The sequence below is a fragment of the Bos taurus genome, chromosome 8 (genome assembly GCF_002263795.3).
Source record: "Bos taurus isolate L1 Dominette 01449 registration number 42190680 breed Hereford chromosome 8, ARS-UCD2.0, whole genome shotgun sequence".
Lineage (NCBI taxonomy): Eukaryota > Metazoa > Chordata > Mammalia > Artiodactyla > Bovidae > Bos > Bos taurus.
Window position 1 is genome coordinate 40,364,851 of NC_037335.1, and position 18,392 is coordinate 40,383,242.

General features: G+C 38.9%; 1 protein-coding gene across 4 annotated transcripts in view; it reads left to right on the forward strand.

Annotated features, from left to right (window-relative positions):
• Window positions 1-18,392, forward strand: part of GLIS3 (GLIS family zinc finger 3) — a 504,978-nt gene that overhangs the window by 171,858 nt on the left and 314,728 nt on the right. For all 4 annotated transcript variants that reach the window (XM_024996132.2, XM_002689612.6, XM_024996131.2 and 1 more), the window contains one exon: window positions 3,391-4,516. In XM_024996132.2, the coding sequence (XP_024851900.1) occupies window positions 3,391-4,516 (1,126 nt within the window). The remainder of the gene's footprint in view (window positions 1-3,390; window positions 4,517-18,392) is intronic.

An 18,392-nucleotide genomic window follows, 5' to 3' on the forward strand; every position in this document is an offset into this window, starting at 1 on the left:
CAGCAGGGATTATAGAAAAGAAGTTTTTGGAATCTTTCTCAATCATTCAACATATTGTTTCAGAAAGAAAATAGAAAATGTGGGTTCCATTTATAGCTTGTGTGACTTTAAGTCTCTTATACCAGATCTTTTAATCAAGATGAGCATTACGGACCATGTGTTGGGTATGATACGGGGAAAACAATAGAGGATATATCTGATCCAACTAAGTGACTGTTTATCAAATCTGCTGCTTTGTTTGTACTTATTTAAGGATTCTTGGCCCCCCTCCCTCTTTTTTTTTTTTGCATCATTGGGAGGAATTTCACAGAATCTTGGTTTTATTCTTTGAAAAACAGAGGTTATTTTAAAATTCCAATTTGCTTACTTCACAGGCTGTATTAAGTGGAATAATATATAGGGAAAATACTTTGTAAGTTAAAAATGGTTATCATTATATTAATTTACTCACCTTAATCAACACTTTTTTAGGGGGGGCAAACTTCATCTAACACTCTGGTGGGTACTGGCAGAGACAAAAATAATACCTTTTATTGGAGGTCTTTGAATTTTATTGAGGAAGACAGCACTCACAGATGCCTGAAGTTAGCTATGTTAAAGGTTCAATATAGACAGAATATAATTTTTCTGGAAAGAGAGCTTTTACTGAGAGCTACTATGTTTGGGGCAGGTTTCATGGATTAGAATTTTGAAATATTAAAAGATCTGGGTAATTGCTCAGAAGAGAGGTGGGCTGCTAGGCAAAGGCCATTTGTTGGCAGTTTTGTTCTTATTAAGTGTTCAAGAAGAGAGCTCTCCATTCATATTATTGCCTTAGGGAATAGGACATAGAATTGCTTTCTGAAAAAATTTTGATAACTGTCTTAGAACACTGAGATATCTAAGGACTTAAGGAATGTGCCTGCATGGAATTATGCTCAAATCTAAATCAAGTCATATTTAGGTGTATTTTAAGAAAAATAAGGAACAGCTCTTAACAATGGAACAAATGAACATGTCTTACTATAGGCAGCCCTCAAACCAAATAGTATAATTTCAAATGCAAAACATATACAGGTGTGTAAAATACTTCCTATCTGCTATTCACTGCTTGACTGGTTTGATCTCCTTTCTTGATCTCTCAAACCAGTCAATCCTAAAGGAAATCAACCCTGAATATTCATTGGAAGGACTGATGCTGAAGCTGAAGCTCCAGTACTTTGGCCACCTGATGCAAAAATCTGATTCACTGGAAAAGACCCTGATGCTAGGAAAGATTGAAGGCAATAGGAAAAGGGAGTGACAGAGGATGAGATGGTTAGATAGCATCACCCACTCAATGGACATGAATTTGAGCCAACTCCGGGAGATAGTAAGGGACAGGGAAGCCCTGCATGCTGCAGCCCGTGGGGTTACAAAGAGTCGGACACTGAGTGACTGAACAAATTCACTGCTTACAAATCTGAAATGCTCTGGTATGACAGTGACCAGGCAAATGCACCATTTAAGAATGTTATATAAACCACCTCAACCTCAGGGTGTAAAGCAAAGTCAGTTGTCTTTGCCTTATATATGACATGACTACTGATTTGACTTGGGTCTGAAAGCAATTCCTGAATCTCCCTGGGGAAAGGACTAAAAGGCCCTTGACATCCTATCACCAGGAGTTATCTGCAGGGAGAGCTACATGCTGTGGGTGTGCTGAGAAAATAATTGAAAGCATTCATGGGGAATTAAAAAGCAGATGGTTCAGAAACTACTTTGGGACTTGCAAAGGACTTCAGCCCAAATATAAGGATCTGGACAGAGAAAAGAAAATCTGTGTTAGGGGCAACTGGACTTAAATTCTTGCTGTGTTTGTCAATGGTAAACATTACTTCACTGGATGAAAACACCAGATTGACAATGGTGTAATCTCTCACCTAATACTGTGCATTTCAGAGTCGAGATGTTTTCTTGCTAATCTCATGCTTGTAGGAAACAGTGTTCCTGGCTTCCATTTTGTGAAAAGAAGTAAGAGGAACAGATGGGATGAGAATACTTCTATTTTCCCTCAGTTCTTTTGCAACAGGTTGCTTTATAACAGCTGGAAGTAGTAAGTGGGCTCATCCTGGGAAAGACAGACATTCTATACAATATTTAAAATTTTTTTGTCAGAAAAAAGACTGTAAAAAGCCAATAAAAGCACATATTAAAAAGTTGGAAATGGCAACCCACTCCAGTATTCTTGCCTGGAGAATCCCATGGACGGAGAAGCCTGGTAGGCTGCAGTCCATGGGGTCGCACAGAGTCGGACACGACTGAAGCGACTTAGCAGTAGCAGCATTCTGAGTTGGGAGTATGGTGAATTGTGTCTAGCCTCTTTGGGACAATGTTTCCATCCAAAAGGCAGAGCTTTTCTCTTCAGTGAGTTTTAAAGTGATGATATCATGGTTAAAGCAAAATGAATTTTAAAGTGGCTAGACTACAACACAAAGCATTTTGATATTCAGGTAAATGTTGTGACATGTGAGGCATGTTTTGTAAAGGGTAAGAAGGACAGGAGGAGAATTGTTGCTACAGTAATTAAAGCAGATGCTTTGTTCTCAGTGCAAATCTGCTCTGATTTGAGGACAGCAGCTCATGGAAGATCCAAAACTGCAGGTGTAATTAAAACCTTGCATGACCCACATGCAGAATTCCAAATATGACTTGACTTCAGGTTGTCACTCCTTTATATATTACAGCTGTATTTTATATATAATTTTTATTTCTGAGTTAATTTGATGTTGTGACTGACTGCTGACTACTTATAGTGTGAATTGCTGTCTTTTATAGAAATATGTATAATTCCTTGATATCAGTAGAACAAATTTGTGAAAGTATTATTAAATCCTCTGGATGACCCTTTGACTTTGATTTACTTTTTTTCCCCCCAAATTAAGCATTGGTTTATATTTTACCTTACCAAACAGATTTCATTCAAAGGCTGGGACTCTGTTTAGACTTGTATTCCTAACAATGCCTATTTGTAGTGTGTTGCACATAGTAGGTACTTAATAAATACTTGTTTATTTGGTTTTCAATAATTATTCCTAGGTCTCTAATTTTTCTCTGTCGTAAAAAAGATATATAAAAATATAGCAAGGACTATTTATTATCATTGAAGTGTTAGATTATTTATAACAATAGATCTTTGTTTTATTATTCCAATAAGCATTAGCCTTTGTTTTTCATCTTGGTAAAATGTTATGTACCTGGAACTAAAAGTCTTGGGCTTTATCTTAGCCAAAGAATGTGTGTTTAGCTGAGAATGCAATTAGGGGAAGTACTTAACAGATTGTCAGTGCAATATTCTTTTAGTATTAAGCAATCCATATCCTGCTAAAATGTTTGTCTTTTTTTTCCCCCCTCTTCCGGCTGCTGTTCCAGGTCCCTTATTTCACGAGAGTCTTTGGCCTCCTCAAATTTGAGTCTGACAGAAAGTCAGTCGACCTTGAACGTGAAACAAGAGTGGTCGCACGGCTATAGGGCTCTCCCTTCGCTCTCCTCGAACCACAACTCTCAGAATGGCACTGATCTAGGGGACCTAATTAGCCTTCCTCCTGGGACATCCATGTCCAGCAACAGTGTCTCTAACTCATTGCCACCCTACCTTTTCGGTATGGAAAATAGCCACTCTCCTTACCCCAGTCCCCGACACTCTTCAGCCAGGTCCCACTCGGCCCGCTCCAAGAAGAGAGCACTGTCCTTGTCCCCGTTGTCCGATGGCATCGGGATAGACTTCAATACCATCATCCGCACCTCGCCCACATCCTTGGTCGCCTACATCAACGGTTCGAGGGCTTCCCCCGCCAACATGTCTCCACAGCCTGAGGTCTACGGGCATTTCCTGGGAGTGCGAGGCAGCTGTATTCCCCAGCCATGCTCAATGCCAAGCAGCCAAAAGGGTGTGCGGGTGGCCAGCGGCGGCCTGGCTCTCCCGGCCTACGATGAGGACGGTGCACTGGAGTATGAGCGCATGCAGCAGCTGGAGCACGGCGGCCTCCAACCCGGCCTGGTCAACAACATGGTGGTGCAGCACGGCCTGCCGGACCCTGCCGGCCACGCGGCCGGCCTGCTGAAGACGGAGCGCCTGGATGACTTCCCTGGTAGCGTCCTGGACCTGCCCCCCGCACCCTCTCTGCCTCCTCTGCCACCGCCGCCCCAGCCCCAAGGCCCCCCGCCACCCTATCATGCCCACCCGCATCTGCATCACCCAGAGCTGGTCCACCAGGCCCAGCCGCTGGCCCTGCCTCAGGCCGCCCTGGAGGAGGATGGGGAGATGGATGACGTTGGGGGCAAGCACTGCTGTCGCTGGATCGACTGCAGTGCCTTGTATGACCAGCAGGAGGAACTTGTGCGGCACATCGAGAAGGTTCATATAGACCAGCGCAAAGGCGAAGACTTCACTTGTTTCTGGGCCGGTTGTCCTCGAAGGTACAAGCCATTTAATGCCCGCTATAAACTGTTGATCCACATGAGAGTTCACTCGGGGGAAAAGCCCAACAAGTGTTCGGTGAGTCTGCTAAAGCCCCCTGGAGCCATTGGAGGTGTATGTGGTTTTCCAAACTCTGCCACAAGTTGGGGAGTGTTTTCTTTTATGGAGGTTGGGTGCTGGAGGTCTAGGTATCCATGAGATTTGACTCCTCTTCAGCCTGAGGAAGGGGAAAGTTTCTTTAATTATTAATGGCTGGGGTATCTCTCCACTTTAGATTCTCTTCTGCAAATGTATATGATCAGGGGAGGTTCATCTGCCACTGTCCAAAATCTTAGAAAATTGATTCCCATCAGGCACCAACTTAAAGTTGCTGAAATGTGCAGGGCAGAGAAACACACACCACACCACCAGCAAGCTTTAGCTCTTTTCCAAAGTAAATATTCAGTGACTTCCCCTTCCCTGCAATAACTGGGTGAGTATTAGGGTTAGAGTGATGGTTCTGATATTTGGAAAGGAACTCACACTTAGCAACTTGGCTAGTAAAAATGTTGCTGCATACACCCACGGGCCTGCACACTGCACACTCCAAGGCTGTGAGACTAGTTAATGATTTATAGCCAGCATTAAAACACTCAGGGATACCACAGGAGCAGAATCTGACTCGATCTCCCTGAACTTTAAGGAGAGGAAATTGGGTGAAAATGTATAAAGAGAAAGAACCCAGAGGGGACCGTGCCTTTGGTGTTGAAAGAAGTTGGCATGGTGTCTTTCTCCCCATCTCCCCTTTTCACAGCATCAATCCTGGAACTATCTCTCTTTGCAAAATTTGCTATTTTTGAATAATATAACTTTTAAATGGTTACACAATCATTTCACACCTAACAGAAACCCTCTGGGTTTACAAGCCGGACATCACACTTGGGATCACAGGGTGGCTTTGCACGATCTCAGACAGCTCGCTTAACTCTTGGAAAAAGAAGAGCATGTGTTTTATGTTAGTCCAGATGGACAAGAATATTTCTTTTAGAGTTAACAATCTGAGAATTGTAGGTATTTCCTGGATATTGAATATGTTGTAGGTCACTTAATGTGTGAAATATATATATATATATATATATATATATATGATTTTGAAAAGGAACTTATTTAGATGGTGGCCCCACAGCCAGAGTCCCTTCTTTTTGTAGTATGTCTTGAGAATAAAGAATCCGGCCCATGTTTGCCATGTTAATGTTTGATTATAGATTGGCCAAGTTGTCGGATTCATGTAAAAACAAACCAAACAGGTGGTAGTTGTAAGGCAAGTATTAGAAGCAATTTTTTCACCATCCAGTAGGTACTTTTGAAAAGGTTTTAAGAATTTCTGGAGGAATGAAATTGCATTTCTTGTCGTTACATTATGCCCCATGTTATGATTTTTCTTAAGGAAAACTTGAAGCTGATATATTGTAAGAATGCCAGGTTATATGACTGAAAAGAATAATTGCATTCCAGCCAACAAAACCTTACTCTGTTAGTAAGGTTCTGCATTAAAAATGCCAGAAAGAGACAAGCAATTGAAGGCAATTCCATTTACTCTGTTTGGAACACACTGGCCTGTTGCAGGCAAGAGAGACATTCAGTCTCTGAAGGAAAACAGTCCAACCTTTTAGTTCTGACTAATCCTGGCTGAAAATAGTTTGCTGGATTTGGCTTTACTGAAATAAACATAAAGGCTTGAATTATCCCCCCAAAATTTTTTTTTGCATTGCAAAATTAATTTTTGTGCAATAGGATTTCCCTATTTTCCCACTGTTCCCAGATTTTGAAAAAACGTATAACTTTGTAAAGTTGACTTTTGCTGAAGTGCATGATGACTATTAAAAATAGAAATGCTTCAATGAAAGAATAAGCTGAGAGGTGAATGTTTGTAGCATCTGCCTAGTTTTTCATGATATTATTCAAGATGGGTATGGGAAATGATTACTCTCTCTCCCCTGGTCTGCCCACCCCCACTGCTAGATGAAATCTTTGCAAAATTTAGATTGCTAGATTTAATAGCATATCAGATCAAGGCCCACAAAGCATTAACTTACATGTTATAGTGCAAATGTATTAGTACAGAGTTTCTTAGGGGCTGACTAATGTTGTAGCTCTCATCTTGGGACTATATATTTTTAGCAGGGAGACATCCATTTTCCCATAAAACATACATATCATGAGCATTCTGTCTTCTGAAAACTGTTATGTTGCTACATGTCATCTGCTTGATTTGTAAGGTTGTAGTTAACTGGTAGCAAATAATTTTGCTCTGAAAGTTTAGTAATCCTCTCAAGTTGTAGCCCATGGAGAGAAGACATATTGTGTGTAATGTGGATGCACATCTGAAAAAGATGCATGTTTCTGCCTTTTGCAAAACCAGTCTTTGCACTCTCAGAATCCAAACAGAAAGAACTATTAAAACTCATCTGTTTCATCTCTCACATTTTAGAAACTGATGGTAGTTGATTCAAAGCTCAAGATCTTTGCCAAGTGAAATGACCACGTTCTTCTTTTGGAGACATGAAGTGATCTTTGGGTTTTTATGGCTGTGTCACATGCTGCAAAGACTAGGAGTAATTTAAATTAAAAGGCCTAGTCCACTTTTGTTTTACTTATGTTTAACTGCTATTAATTTTCTGTGGACCACAGTTAGAGTTAGTCATCATTTTCACTCACTTAGCTTATTGACCCAGGAAAGATGTGATGACCCAGTTGTGTTTGGTGACCATGACTACAGGCAGCCCAATGAGCTTCTGGAAGTCATGGTAAAAGAAGGGTGTGTGAAAGGGCTATTCAGTGACAGCCTGCTTACAGTAAGAGGCTACCACTGGTGTCCTCCCTTGATGCCAAATTCCATTTCATGCATGGGAGAACACATTCTCAGAGTCTCTGACTGTAACTCCTCAGCCTTACCCAGAACTCTGGGATTTAGATCACTCAGGACTTTAGGTGGCAGAACTGGGGGAGGATTGCTAATTTATTACTTGGTTAACTTACTGGAAGAAGAGAATGGTTTCTTTTCTCTTTCCCACCCAAACAACTCCACCCTTCTGTAGATCTCATTCTTACTGCTTCTCTGGAAAGTCAACCAGCTGCTCTCTTTTCAATCTTAGCCTTGATTACAAAGATATTCCCAGCCAATGGCAAAGTGCTGGAGGGGTAAAGGCCTTAGCAGGCAGACAGACCTCAGTTAAATCAGAAACTGGAATGTATCAGTACTATATTAAAAAATACCTGAGTCCATTCACTTTTGTCTACTAATACAGCAACTTGTAGGCGTGATATTATTCTATTTAGACCTTCCTGAGCTTAGACCACCCTTAACATTGATGAATCTCAGAAGTATTAAAACTTTTGAGCATTTCCAGGTATAACTTTGCTGAATTCAATTTTTTTTTTCTGAGATGATAAGGTTTCAAATTGTCAACTCAGAGCAAGTAATGAAGCATTATAATTAGTTTCTTTCCCAAATCCCTGTTTCATGTTCATTAAAGGACAACATAAAGTATAACCCTAAACTATAGATGTACACTGTGTGCTGTGATTAGTCGCTTAGTCGTGTCTGACTGTTTGCAACCCCTTGGATGGTAGCCTGCCAGGCTTCTCTGTCCATGGGGATTCTCAAGGACAACATAAAGTATAACCCAATACTATAGATGTACACTGTGTGCTGTGATTAGTCACTCAGTCGTGTCTGACTCTTTGCAAACCCTTGGATGGTAGCCCGCCAGGCTTCTCTGTCCATGGGGATTCTCCAGGCAAGAATATTGGTGTAGGTTACCATGCCCTCCTCCAGGGGATCTTCCCAACCCAGTAATGGAACCCAGGTCTCCTGCATTGCAAGTGGCTTCTTTACCATCTGAGCCTCCAAGGAAGCCCAGGAATCCTGGGGTGGGTAGCTTGTCCTTTCTCCAGGGGATCTTCCCAATTCAGGAATCCTACTGGGGTTTCCTACATTGCAGGAGGATTCTTTACCAGCTGAGCTACTAGGGAAGCCCATAGATGTACACTAACCATCCCTAATGATAGCTACATTAAGTGTTCCAACAGAGTGCTCACTGAGAATGTTTTTAACATAGTAGGTCTTTTTGCCATTAAATCGAAGAGTGTGCAACACCTAGAAAGCATTCCCAGGAAGATGTGCTCTGAATGAGGCCAGGTACACTCTGTCTGCTAGTACTTATCATGAGAAAGCCTATCTGATCAGAGCAAAGTGAGCAGAGGGGCAGGGTTCCACTGCCAGGATCAGAAACACTGATCCTGGCCTTTGTACACAATAGAAAGCAGTTGTGCTGGGAGGTTAGGGAGTGTTAATAAGGGAATTAGGGGGAATGTGGGTCACCACTTAAATTTTGCTTATTTTTCCTGGATGAATTTTATCCAATAGCAAAAAGGAATTTTGCAAAACCTTTACCCACCCACAGATTTTCACGAAAATGTCACTGACCAAAGACAGCTTTGAATCTTGTATGAACTGACTCATTTCTCCACAGGCATTTTGCCTGGCAAAATTCACAGTATTTGCTTTGGCTTGACTATTGGGTCATTTGCTTTTTAAGTAACATTGGATTATGGAATACAAGAAAATAAATACAGAGCTGGGGCCATGTCCCCATTCCTCTTTTATGGCCTGGTTTATGGGTTCATGAGCCAGCTTTAGCCATGTGAGACATTTCTTGAGGAAAAGTAAATTCATTGTAAAATGTGGAAGAAGGCTTCTTCCCCCCACATCCTTTATTATTTTGATAAGATTTAGCATTGATGTGGTGACCACAAATTAACTGAACAGAAGGAACCTCAGAAAAATATCATCTAAGCATAACTATTAGTTATCACTCCATAATCTTCATATTGGCAATAGTTAATAAATTCTCATAGTGTCACATGCTGGAGAATATGGAGAAACTAGTGAGAGTAAATTAGTCTAACTATTTTGGGAAAAAATTGTGACTATCTAGCAAACATGAAGTTGAGAATGTATAACAAAACTCTAAGTGTCTTCCCTGGAGCAACTTTTGGTGTCAGGAAGACATACAAAGAGGTTTTTATTATACCTTTGTTTTTTAAAAAATTATAAATGACTTATCTGTCCATAGATAAGATACATCAGTAAACTGTGGCTTATTCCTAATGAAATAATATGAAGAAATTGAAAATTAATGTACTGTATATAAACTGATGTATCTATATATTGATAAATAACATGGATAAATAGATAACAATATTAAATGAAACAATTATATGCAAGAGGGTATATACAGTGTAATACAATTTATGTATATTTAAACATATGCTAAGCAGTGTTATGTAGTTGTTGTAGATACATAGATACATAATTACTTAATACGTAATACAAAATACAATAAAATCATGTAGGCAGGATAACTTTAGGATAGTAGATACTTCTAGAGACAAAAGAAATAGGAATATATGGGATGTAGGGATTTTGCTTAATCTTTTATCCAAAGAATAACAGAAATGAAACAAAGATGGAAAAGTATTACAATTATTTTAGCTTGGTGGTGGTAATACAGATGTCATAGGTATCTTATAATATTCTCTATGTGTTGCTGCTCATTTGAAATATTTTACAACTATAAATATAAATTTTTATCTAAAAAGAAAAGAAAATCAATGAGTATAACAGTCTAACTCTGTTCCATACATAACAGTTTTTAAGATGAGGAAAAAACCTAGGAAATTTAAGTGATTATTCTAAGACTAATAAGTTGTTTGGCTATTGTCTACTTATTCCAAGGAGGTGGTTTTCCATCTTGACTGACATTGGAATTGGCTGAAAAGATTTATGAAATACCCATCACTTGACCATACTCCCAGAGTCTGTGATGTAATTGGTCGGGGATGTAGCTTTCCAGGTGATTCTAAAGTACAGAAGGGTGAGAATCAGTGCTCTAAAAGCTTCCACATTCTGACATTGAACTCAAGAGAGATGAAAGCCTACCCTGTCATCTCAGGTAAGGTGTAGGGAGGCACTGTTTAATAGAAAGTACATTTTCGTTATCATTAATGCCCTGACAATGATTAGGGTACTCTCGTGTTCCCTTGGAATAAAATTCAAGATGAGATAAAATTACAGAGTAGCTCTGGTAGTGGCAGAAGGCTTTCAACCGAGTGTCCGTTTCATATTCAGAGTATTCTCTCTCTACAATTAATAGTTAGTTAAAGATTGGGATGAGACTGTGCTGAGTAATGAATGTCATTGCCACCTCTTTGCCTCTTGAGTTAAAAGTTGAACTGACAGATTTGTCACATTATTCCCATTTCTAAAGGTAATATAGTGTTTTTCCTTCCAACTACCATGCATGCAGCCTTTCTGCTTTTAATATAAAATTATCTTCAAAACATTTTTGCTACTATGGATGTTTCTGAAGAGTTGGTAAATTACCAAAATATTGAATTTTTCCTTTTAGCAAATCTGCCTGATATGATTAAATAAATAAAATTAACATTAATATCCTCTTTGTCTCTTGAGGCCGAAATATCACCAGTGAAACATCTGGTAAAGATCAGAGAGAGGATAGTTTCCAAATCATATCCCACAAGGCACCAGTCTGTCAAATATTTAATGCAAACTCAATGATTTAAAAAGATACAACTAAATCACAAAATTATTTCCCAGCAAGTTTACATAAGAAGGAGATACCACCATATTTATCTGTGCATGTACATATCCAACAGAGTGCAGACATGTATATGTCACCATAAATTACAAACCCATTAGTATGGGAAAAAACAAAACCACAGAAATTCTCATCAGATGGGGCATTGACCACAGTTTATAAGGCTTCTGTCAAATTGCATTTCATGTCCCCAAATACAATTTAGAAAGCTTCCATTTGGTAGTGGTTTGATTTTATTTTCCTTTGGAAGGTATTTAATCCACTTTACCTGGGGAACTGGCCTTTCATGAACTTTGTCCTGAAAATAAATTCATAGCAGATTTGGGCAAACATTTCGTAGCGAGTCATGGTTTATGTTTCTTTGCCCTGCACGTCTAGTATTAATGAAAATCAATAGATAATGAGAGAAACTTTAAGAGGCTAAATATTTGAGGCTTTATCCTCATTAAGCAAAATCATTAACTACATGGGGGTTAATGTTCCTTTTAGTTCATATTTGTTTTGTGGTTTTCCTCTAATTTCATGCTCTGAAATAATGTTTTTAAAATTAGAAAAAATTATGGTAATCTTTTCTTAAGTGATCTAATTAAGGGGATATATTTCAGATCTTTTGAGGTTTATTCATATGTAGATTTTAAAACGTGTTTTTCTTAGTTTCAGTGCGAAAAATTAGTTTGGCAATTTTTTAGACATGTCTTTTGTGACCTTTGGAATATTTCTTGATTACCTTTGCTTTGAGAGGTTGTGTTGATATCTTTGAGTCCAAATATAATTCAAGAATGTAGAGTGAAAGACCACAGTTATGTTTCCATGAAAGAAGTGTCCTGATTTTCTTTGGTGTTTCAAAAGTGTTTTGTTCAAACTTTGGGTAGAATGATGTGGAAAAGAGATTTTTTTTTTTTCTGGGCAGATTTATTAGTTTCTGTTGTAATTACTGAATCAGGGCTTCTGTGCTATCAATAAGACAATGAATGTTGTAATCTTGGGCAGTGGATATGTGGCTGGCAAACAAAAAACCTGGGTGAGCAGGCTCAATTTTCCATTTACTCCAACTATGGGCAGCCTCAACCAGAGAGGAGATAGGTTGGTTTGGTTAGGTGTCATCACTTGTATCAGAGGTTGGTTTAGATAGAAATTTGATGAGAAAATGGAATGAAACCAGTGTGTTCTTATTTTGCAGCACACTATTTTTATTTTCTGGGGCATGGATCCTAGATGTGAGTACAGAGAACAACTAATACTTTTGAATTTTTAAGAATTAAAAATGATTAATTTGAAAAGTTATTGAGAAACTGGAAAATGAGATGACCTAGTTCTGGGCAGACAGGGCAATGGGCATGAGTAATTGAACTTAGTGTGAGCGTATAGTTTATTATTCAAACTGGGACATTTTTGAGTGTGAAAGGGATTCTCTTGCCCTGAAATATTGGTGTAAACCAGACTTGTCTTGGGAAAACCAGGATGTATAGTTGTCCTACCAAATAGTATATGCACTGATGTGTCGTCCACCCAATCAGTGCATGCTCGTTCATTCACTGGATCACTCAGTACAAGCCATGTGCCATGCCCTGTTCTGGAAGCTGGGAGTGGGTAGGACATTCTTTGAAGGAGAGGTGACAGCTATGAAAATAGTTATTTACACAGTGAAACAAGGGCTCTGATATAGGTCTATGCAAGTTGTTTTAACCGGAAAACAGGGAAAGAAGCTTCCAACTATGTAGAGTCTTAAAGAAGGTGACTGCATCTTGAAAGAAGACAGTGATTTTTGCAGAGAAAAGGAAGGAAGCCGTTCGAGTGGGGCATCACAATATGTGATAACTCGGGGGTCAAAGAGTCCAGGAGAGAAACAATTCACAGGTAGTTCCATGGTCCAAGACTAGGTAGGAATGTGAAGGGAGGCTTGAAACTTACTTTGAATTAATAACAAAGAACTTTTACTATCAAACACAGGTAATATTTTGAAAACTAGAAGAAATTACACACCTAGTTAATATGAATGCAAAGTTAGTTAAAACAAAAATCTTTAAAAGCAGCATCCCTAAGGTATGAAGCACTCTGCTTTAGTGCATGTGAAATGAAACTTTGACTTCCCCCAAACCATCTCATTTTCTCTAAAGTTTATAGTTTCATTCTTCATTGAAACATATCTCTTGTTAGTTTTAATATGAAACACGAGTTTTTCTTTTGCCAAGTGATCAGCCAGAGAAACTGATACATGGAGACAAACATAAAGGTTTATTCTGTGGTGGACTTTAAAGGAAAAAAAAACCTGAGGAAGACTAGGGACCAAAGGCTATTTGACAAGTTATGTAGAATGACAGATATGGACAGAGACTGTATACATTATCTTGTGTATGAGTAGCCTTCCGTTGTTAAATAATTTCCTTTTATAATCTGTAAAGAGAGTAAAGTACTGTTAAGCACTTCGGTTGGACTGGTACTCATCATGTTGAGCTTGTCAGCCCTTTCCCAACTTCCCTCCACCTTCTGACTACTAAGATTTGCTTCGGAATTTTTTTCTGCTCAGACTGCATGAATACAGAGCAGAGCTAAATGTTTGAGATGGTTAGAGGAATGCACATTAAGTCAGTTCTCATCAAAATAGCACCCATTCCTGGCGATTCAGTCTGGAATACCTTAGGTCTTCATGCCTCTCTGAACTGGGGAAGGCAGAGTGAAAGGAGAGCTTGGCCTTTTGTCACTTGAGTGTCCTCTACACGAGAAGCACTCACCTCTTGTGGGGCTTGAGCCTCCCAAGGTCAGGCCATTTGCCTGTGTGACCAGAGAGCCAGCCTGGAGCCAGCATCAGTAGACTTAGATGTTCAGAGTATTGCAGATAGAGCATCTCACTGATCTTGTTATTAAAATTACCAAGCTTGTGCAGAACTTGTGCAGAACAGGCTTGTGCAGAACAATTTCTTTTCTCTATCTCTCTTTTTAAAACAAGCTTTAAAAAAATGCTTTAATTTTTAAGCTGGGGCATGGATGTTGGTCCTGGTAACTTCATCCTTTGATGAGAAATATTGCTACAACTAAACTGTTTTCTGCCACTTATGCCTTCCATCCCCAGTCACAGTTTCTAGTATGAAACCACCAAATGGTGCTTTGTTAGCCAAGAGAATGGATTTGGGGGTGGAAGAACAGTTGTAATGAAGGGAAAATGGGGACCCCCACCTTAAACAAAATTCTGAAATGGAAATTTGTCTTCCATTACATCTGTGGTGGCTCTTACTGTCTCTTTTCCTCCGAATTTCCATGCTGCCTTAGGGCCCCATGCTTTTGCTCCTTATTTTTTCCTTCCATCTAGTCAAGTCTTGCTTTTGGGAAAGAACTTCATCAAAAATAAAAAGGGTGGGGAGATTTGGGAGAATGGCATTGAAACATGTGTAATATCATGTATGAGATGAGTCGCCAGTCCAGGTTCGATGCATGATGCTGGATGCTTGGGGCTGGTGCACTGGGATGGCCCAGAGGGAGGGTATGGGGAGGGAGGAGGGTTCAGGATGGGGAGCACAGGTATACCTGTGGCGGATTCATTTCGATGTTGGGCAAAACTAATACAATATTGTAAAGCTTAAAAATAAAATAAAATTAAAAAAATAAAATAAAATATAAAATCCACTTAAAAAAAAATAAAATTCGTATGTATAAATGGTGAATGAGAAAAGATTCAATGCACTGGCTTCCCAAGGGGTAGCTACTATTTTCACTGGGAAGAAAGTGTTAAACCTCTCCCTTAGAAACTCCTTCAGAGAAATGAAAAGGGAAAGAAAATTTGTGTTACAATTCTGAGTTACTGGATTACTTTAATCTTCACTGTAGCCCTCAGAGTGAAGTAATTTGTGAGTCTGAGGCTCATATATTCTCTTCTTTTTAACTATGTATTCAAAGATAGTTATTCAAGTCCTACCCATAGCACCTGGCTCAATGATTAGAATAATGTATAGTAGTTCTCAAATGTATATACATACATATCTATCTACTTTCCAAACAATCAACTTATCTATTTATTTATATCTGAGTATATATGTAGATATATATGTATATACATATATGTGTGTGTATGTGTGTATATTTTTGGAGTCAGGTGATGGATACATGAAGGTTATTATTATTCTATTGTTTCTGCTTGTGAGAAGATTTGAAAATTTCTCTAATAAGTTAAAAATAAGCAAATAAAGTCTTTAAGTTAACTTCTAGGAAAGAAAAGGACAGTTTGTTCCTTCAAGCACCTCAGAAAATGTTGCCAGCCATTTTTTTCCTTAGGTATCCTATGTTCTGATCTGAAAGCAAATTAATTTTTTCCATTTCTCTTAAAGGCCTCTGAAATAATTTTGTTTAAAAATGAGATGAGTGATTCTCTTTAGCAGGAGTATGATATTTGAAAAGCAAATGATAGCAAGGAAATGTTACTGGAATATATTAAGATAATCTAACTTCTGCAATAGACAGCCCCAAAGCTCAGTGGCTTGGTAGAATAAAGGTTTATTTCTGGTGCATGTTATATATAATACAGCTTGCTCCTCGTGATTGTATAGTGACTCAGCATCCTTCTATCTAATAGTTCTGAAATCTGAGTCTACAGTGAAAGAACATGCTGAGAATTGTGCAGAAGTTTTGGAAGCCAGATCGACAAAGGACATGTTTCACTTCTTCGTGTATCCCATTGCCCAAACTCAATCACATGACCCCAGCTAACTGCAAGGGAGGTTGGGAAGTGTGGTCCTTATGTGTGCACAGGAGGACATTAAACACAGAACACTGTATCTGCAGCAGGGAACTAGACATCCCTCTCCGGCCTCACCCCTAACTTATCCATGTTCTCTGTATCCCTTTGAAAAAAAGCAACATTCAAGTCTTGATCTTTGAGTTTTTCTTAACAGCCAACCTATCTCATCAAAGCAGTTTTGTAAAAGATCATTTCTTTTTTCTTATCAGTGCTGGCTTCTATAACTTGCTTTTCAACTTACTAAATCTTTCCCAGCCCAACCATTTTTTTGTTATTTACTCTCCAAGGATTCCATTGCCATACAGTCACCACTGCTGGGAAAACTTTTGTTATCTCAAGTGAATTACTCAGTTTTTCCCACCTTGTCCAAATTACATGTTCTTGGTGCATAATTCCCCACTGCTCATCATCTTACTAAGTCATGAGGATGTGTGATGTCTTTATGTCCCACAGGCACTCACCCTTGAGGGAGATCTGCTCATTATCAAGGGCAAGGTCATAAATGAATCACAGAGAGATACACCATTTTGAACAGAAATGTGGTGTGAAGGGCTATTTTACTAAGACCCTGAAATGCAATATTCCCCGTCTGTTCATAAAATAACTTATTTGATACACACAGTGTGGTCATAAATGCTCTTCTCTTCTCTGAATGCTTGCTTTTGGTCATGAACTGGCACACACAAAAGGAAAAAATGACAATGTGCCTCTATGGATACTTTTGGTTCATTTCCATAAATATAGTCAAACAAAATGAAATTGCCTGGCTCTTTATAATAGGTCCTTTAGTGTGTTTAAGCTCGCAAAATTACCCCCAAGGATGACAAATTGTAAACATCATGCAATACCACAGCCCTGGTTCAAGGCCTGTCTCAGTGTTCTGCCGACATTCACTCTTCCTAGAGACGTTTAAAGTGTTTTAGGAAAACAAAGCTAGGCAAACAAGCTTATCAAGAACAACAATAAAAAAAAATCATTGATTCTAATTAGGCAGCGTCACATATACAGAAACAAAGCTGCTTTTGTGTAGTGAAGTGTCTACCTGTTCTCTGAAACACATGGAGTGCTTTCCAGTGGCTTTAGATAGTCAAGCTGACAAAGTTTCAGGGCCCTGACCTTTTGGCCCATCTCAAGAAATGCAGCTGCATTTGTTGAAACTTGCGGAAGGTGTTGGTGGGAGCTGTGCTGGGATACAAATATGAGACAGGTGCTATTTTTTTCTGAAAGTTCCAAATTACATGATAAATTGAGGTGGGAAGTATTTAGGTTCTTGAGGCAAGGATTGAGTTTGCAGCAATTATCTCTAGTTGTTCCTGTAGCAAGTATTTCCCTCAACAACTCAGTGCATTGACCCACTGCTGGTGAGGACTCCAGCAGCTCAGGCTGTCTGGGTCTTCCTGATCTTTATCAATCGTGTGTCCTGGGAAGATCATCTTTAGATATTAATCCTGGTTTTGTGCTATGCTCATGGAATAGGGTCTTTATGATGGAACTAAGCAAGAAGGAGCCATATCTTCTGAGCAGATAATGGAGAAGTCACTCTAACTTCTTTCTCCATTGAGGTAGTAAATCAGAATCAATAGCTGTGTTAACTACTGTCACTTCTCTTGAATTCAGAACTTCAGAAAAATGAATTTCACTAGACCACAGGGTCAGGAACATAGATCTTGGTAGATCAATGGGCAATTTTCAAAATTAAGAGTACATATTGACCATTTGCAGTGTCAATGATTTATTTTCAAGGAGGAGTTTCATAAAAACATTTTTAGTTGTCTGATTGTACATTTCCTTGGAGGACTGTCTTGCTAATTACCATCAGGGAGTAATAATGGTTCCGGCTGCCCTCCAGCCAAAAAGCCCATTGTGTTCTGAAGGAATCGTGCTGCCAAATGTCTTGACAGGTTCCTGCTGCACTTGTCAAACAGGTGTGCCTGGGAGTGAAATTTTGAAGTTGGATTCTCACTTAGCCAAGATTAGACTAGGTTTAATTGAAAATGTCTGGAAGGGGGGAAATTTAGAATTCTTAAATACAGAATGCATACATTTCTAAAAAACATTGTACTGACCATTTCTAAATTATTTGGTTTCATCTTTTATTTTTACTAACATAGACATTGTATACAATTCAAACAATCATAATAGAAAATTATTTTAATATGGAAAATGTCATAAAGTTGTTTGTGTAATTTTTTCACTTAAAAACCTTTGCATATTTGATTTATGTTTATATTTTAATACTGAGTCATTCATCTAATTGTAGGAGTGCATGCTCTCTGTGTGGTCTCCAAAAGTGACCCTCAGGTACAAGACAAAAAGGCTTCTGATGATTGTTTCTATTTCACTCACTCAACTGTTGAGCAACTGAGCAACTATTTCATAACAAACAATCTTCTAGGACCTAGAGATATAGCAGTGAACAGGTCAGACTCCAAACTCCCTGTCCTCTTGGAGGTCTAGAGGGAAAGATAGTAAATAATGCAGATACCTGGGGGAAGAAGGTTTCACACTGAGAGAACAGCAAGTGTAAAGGCTTTGAGGCAGTAGTGTTGACCTGGTGTTTTCT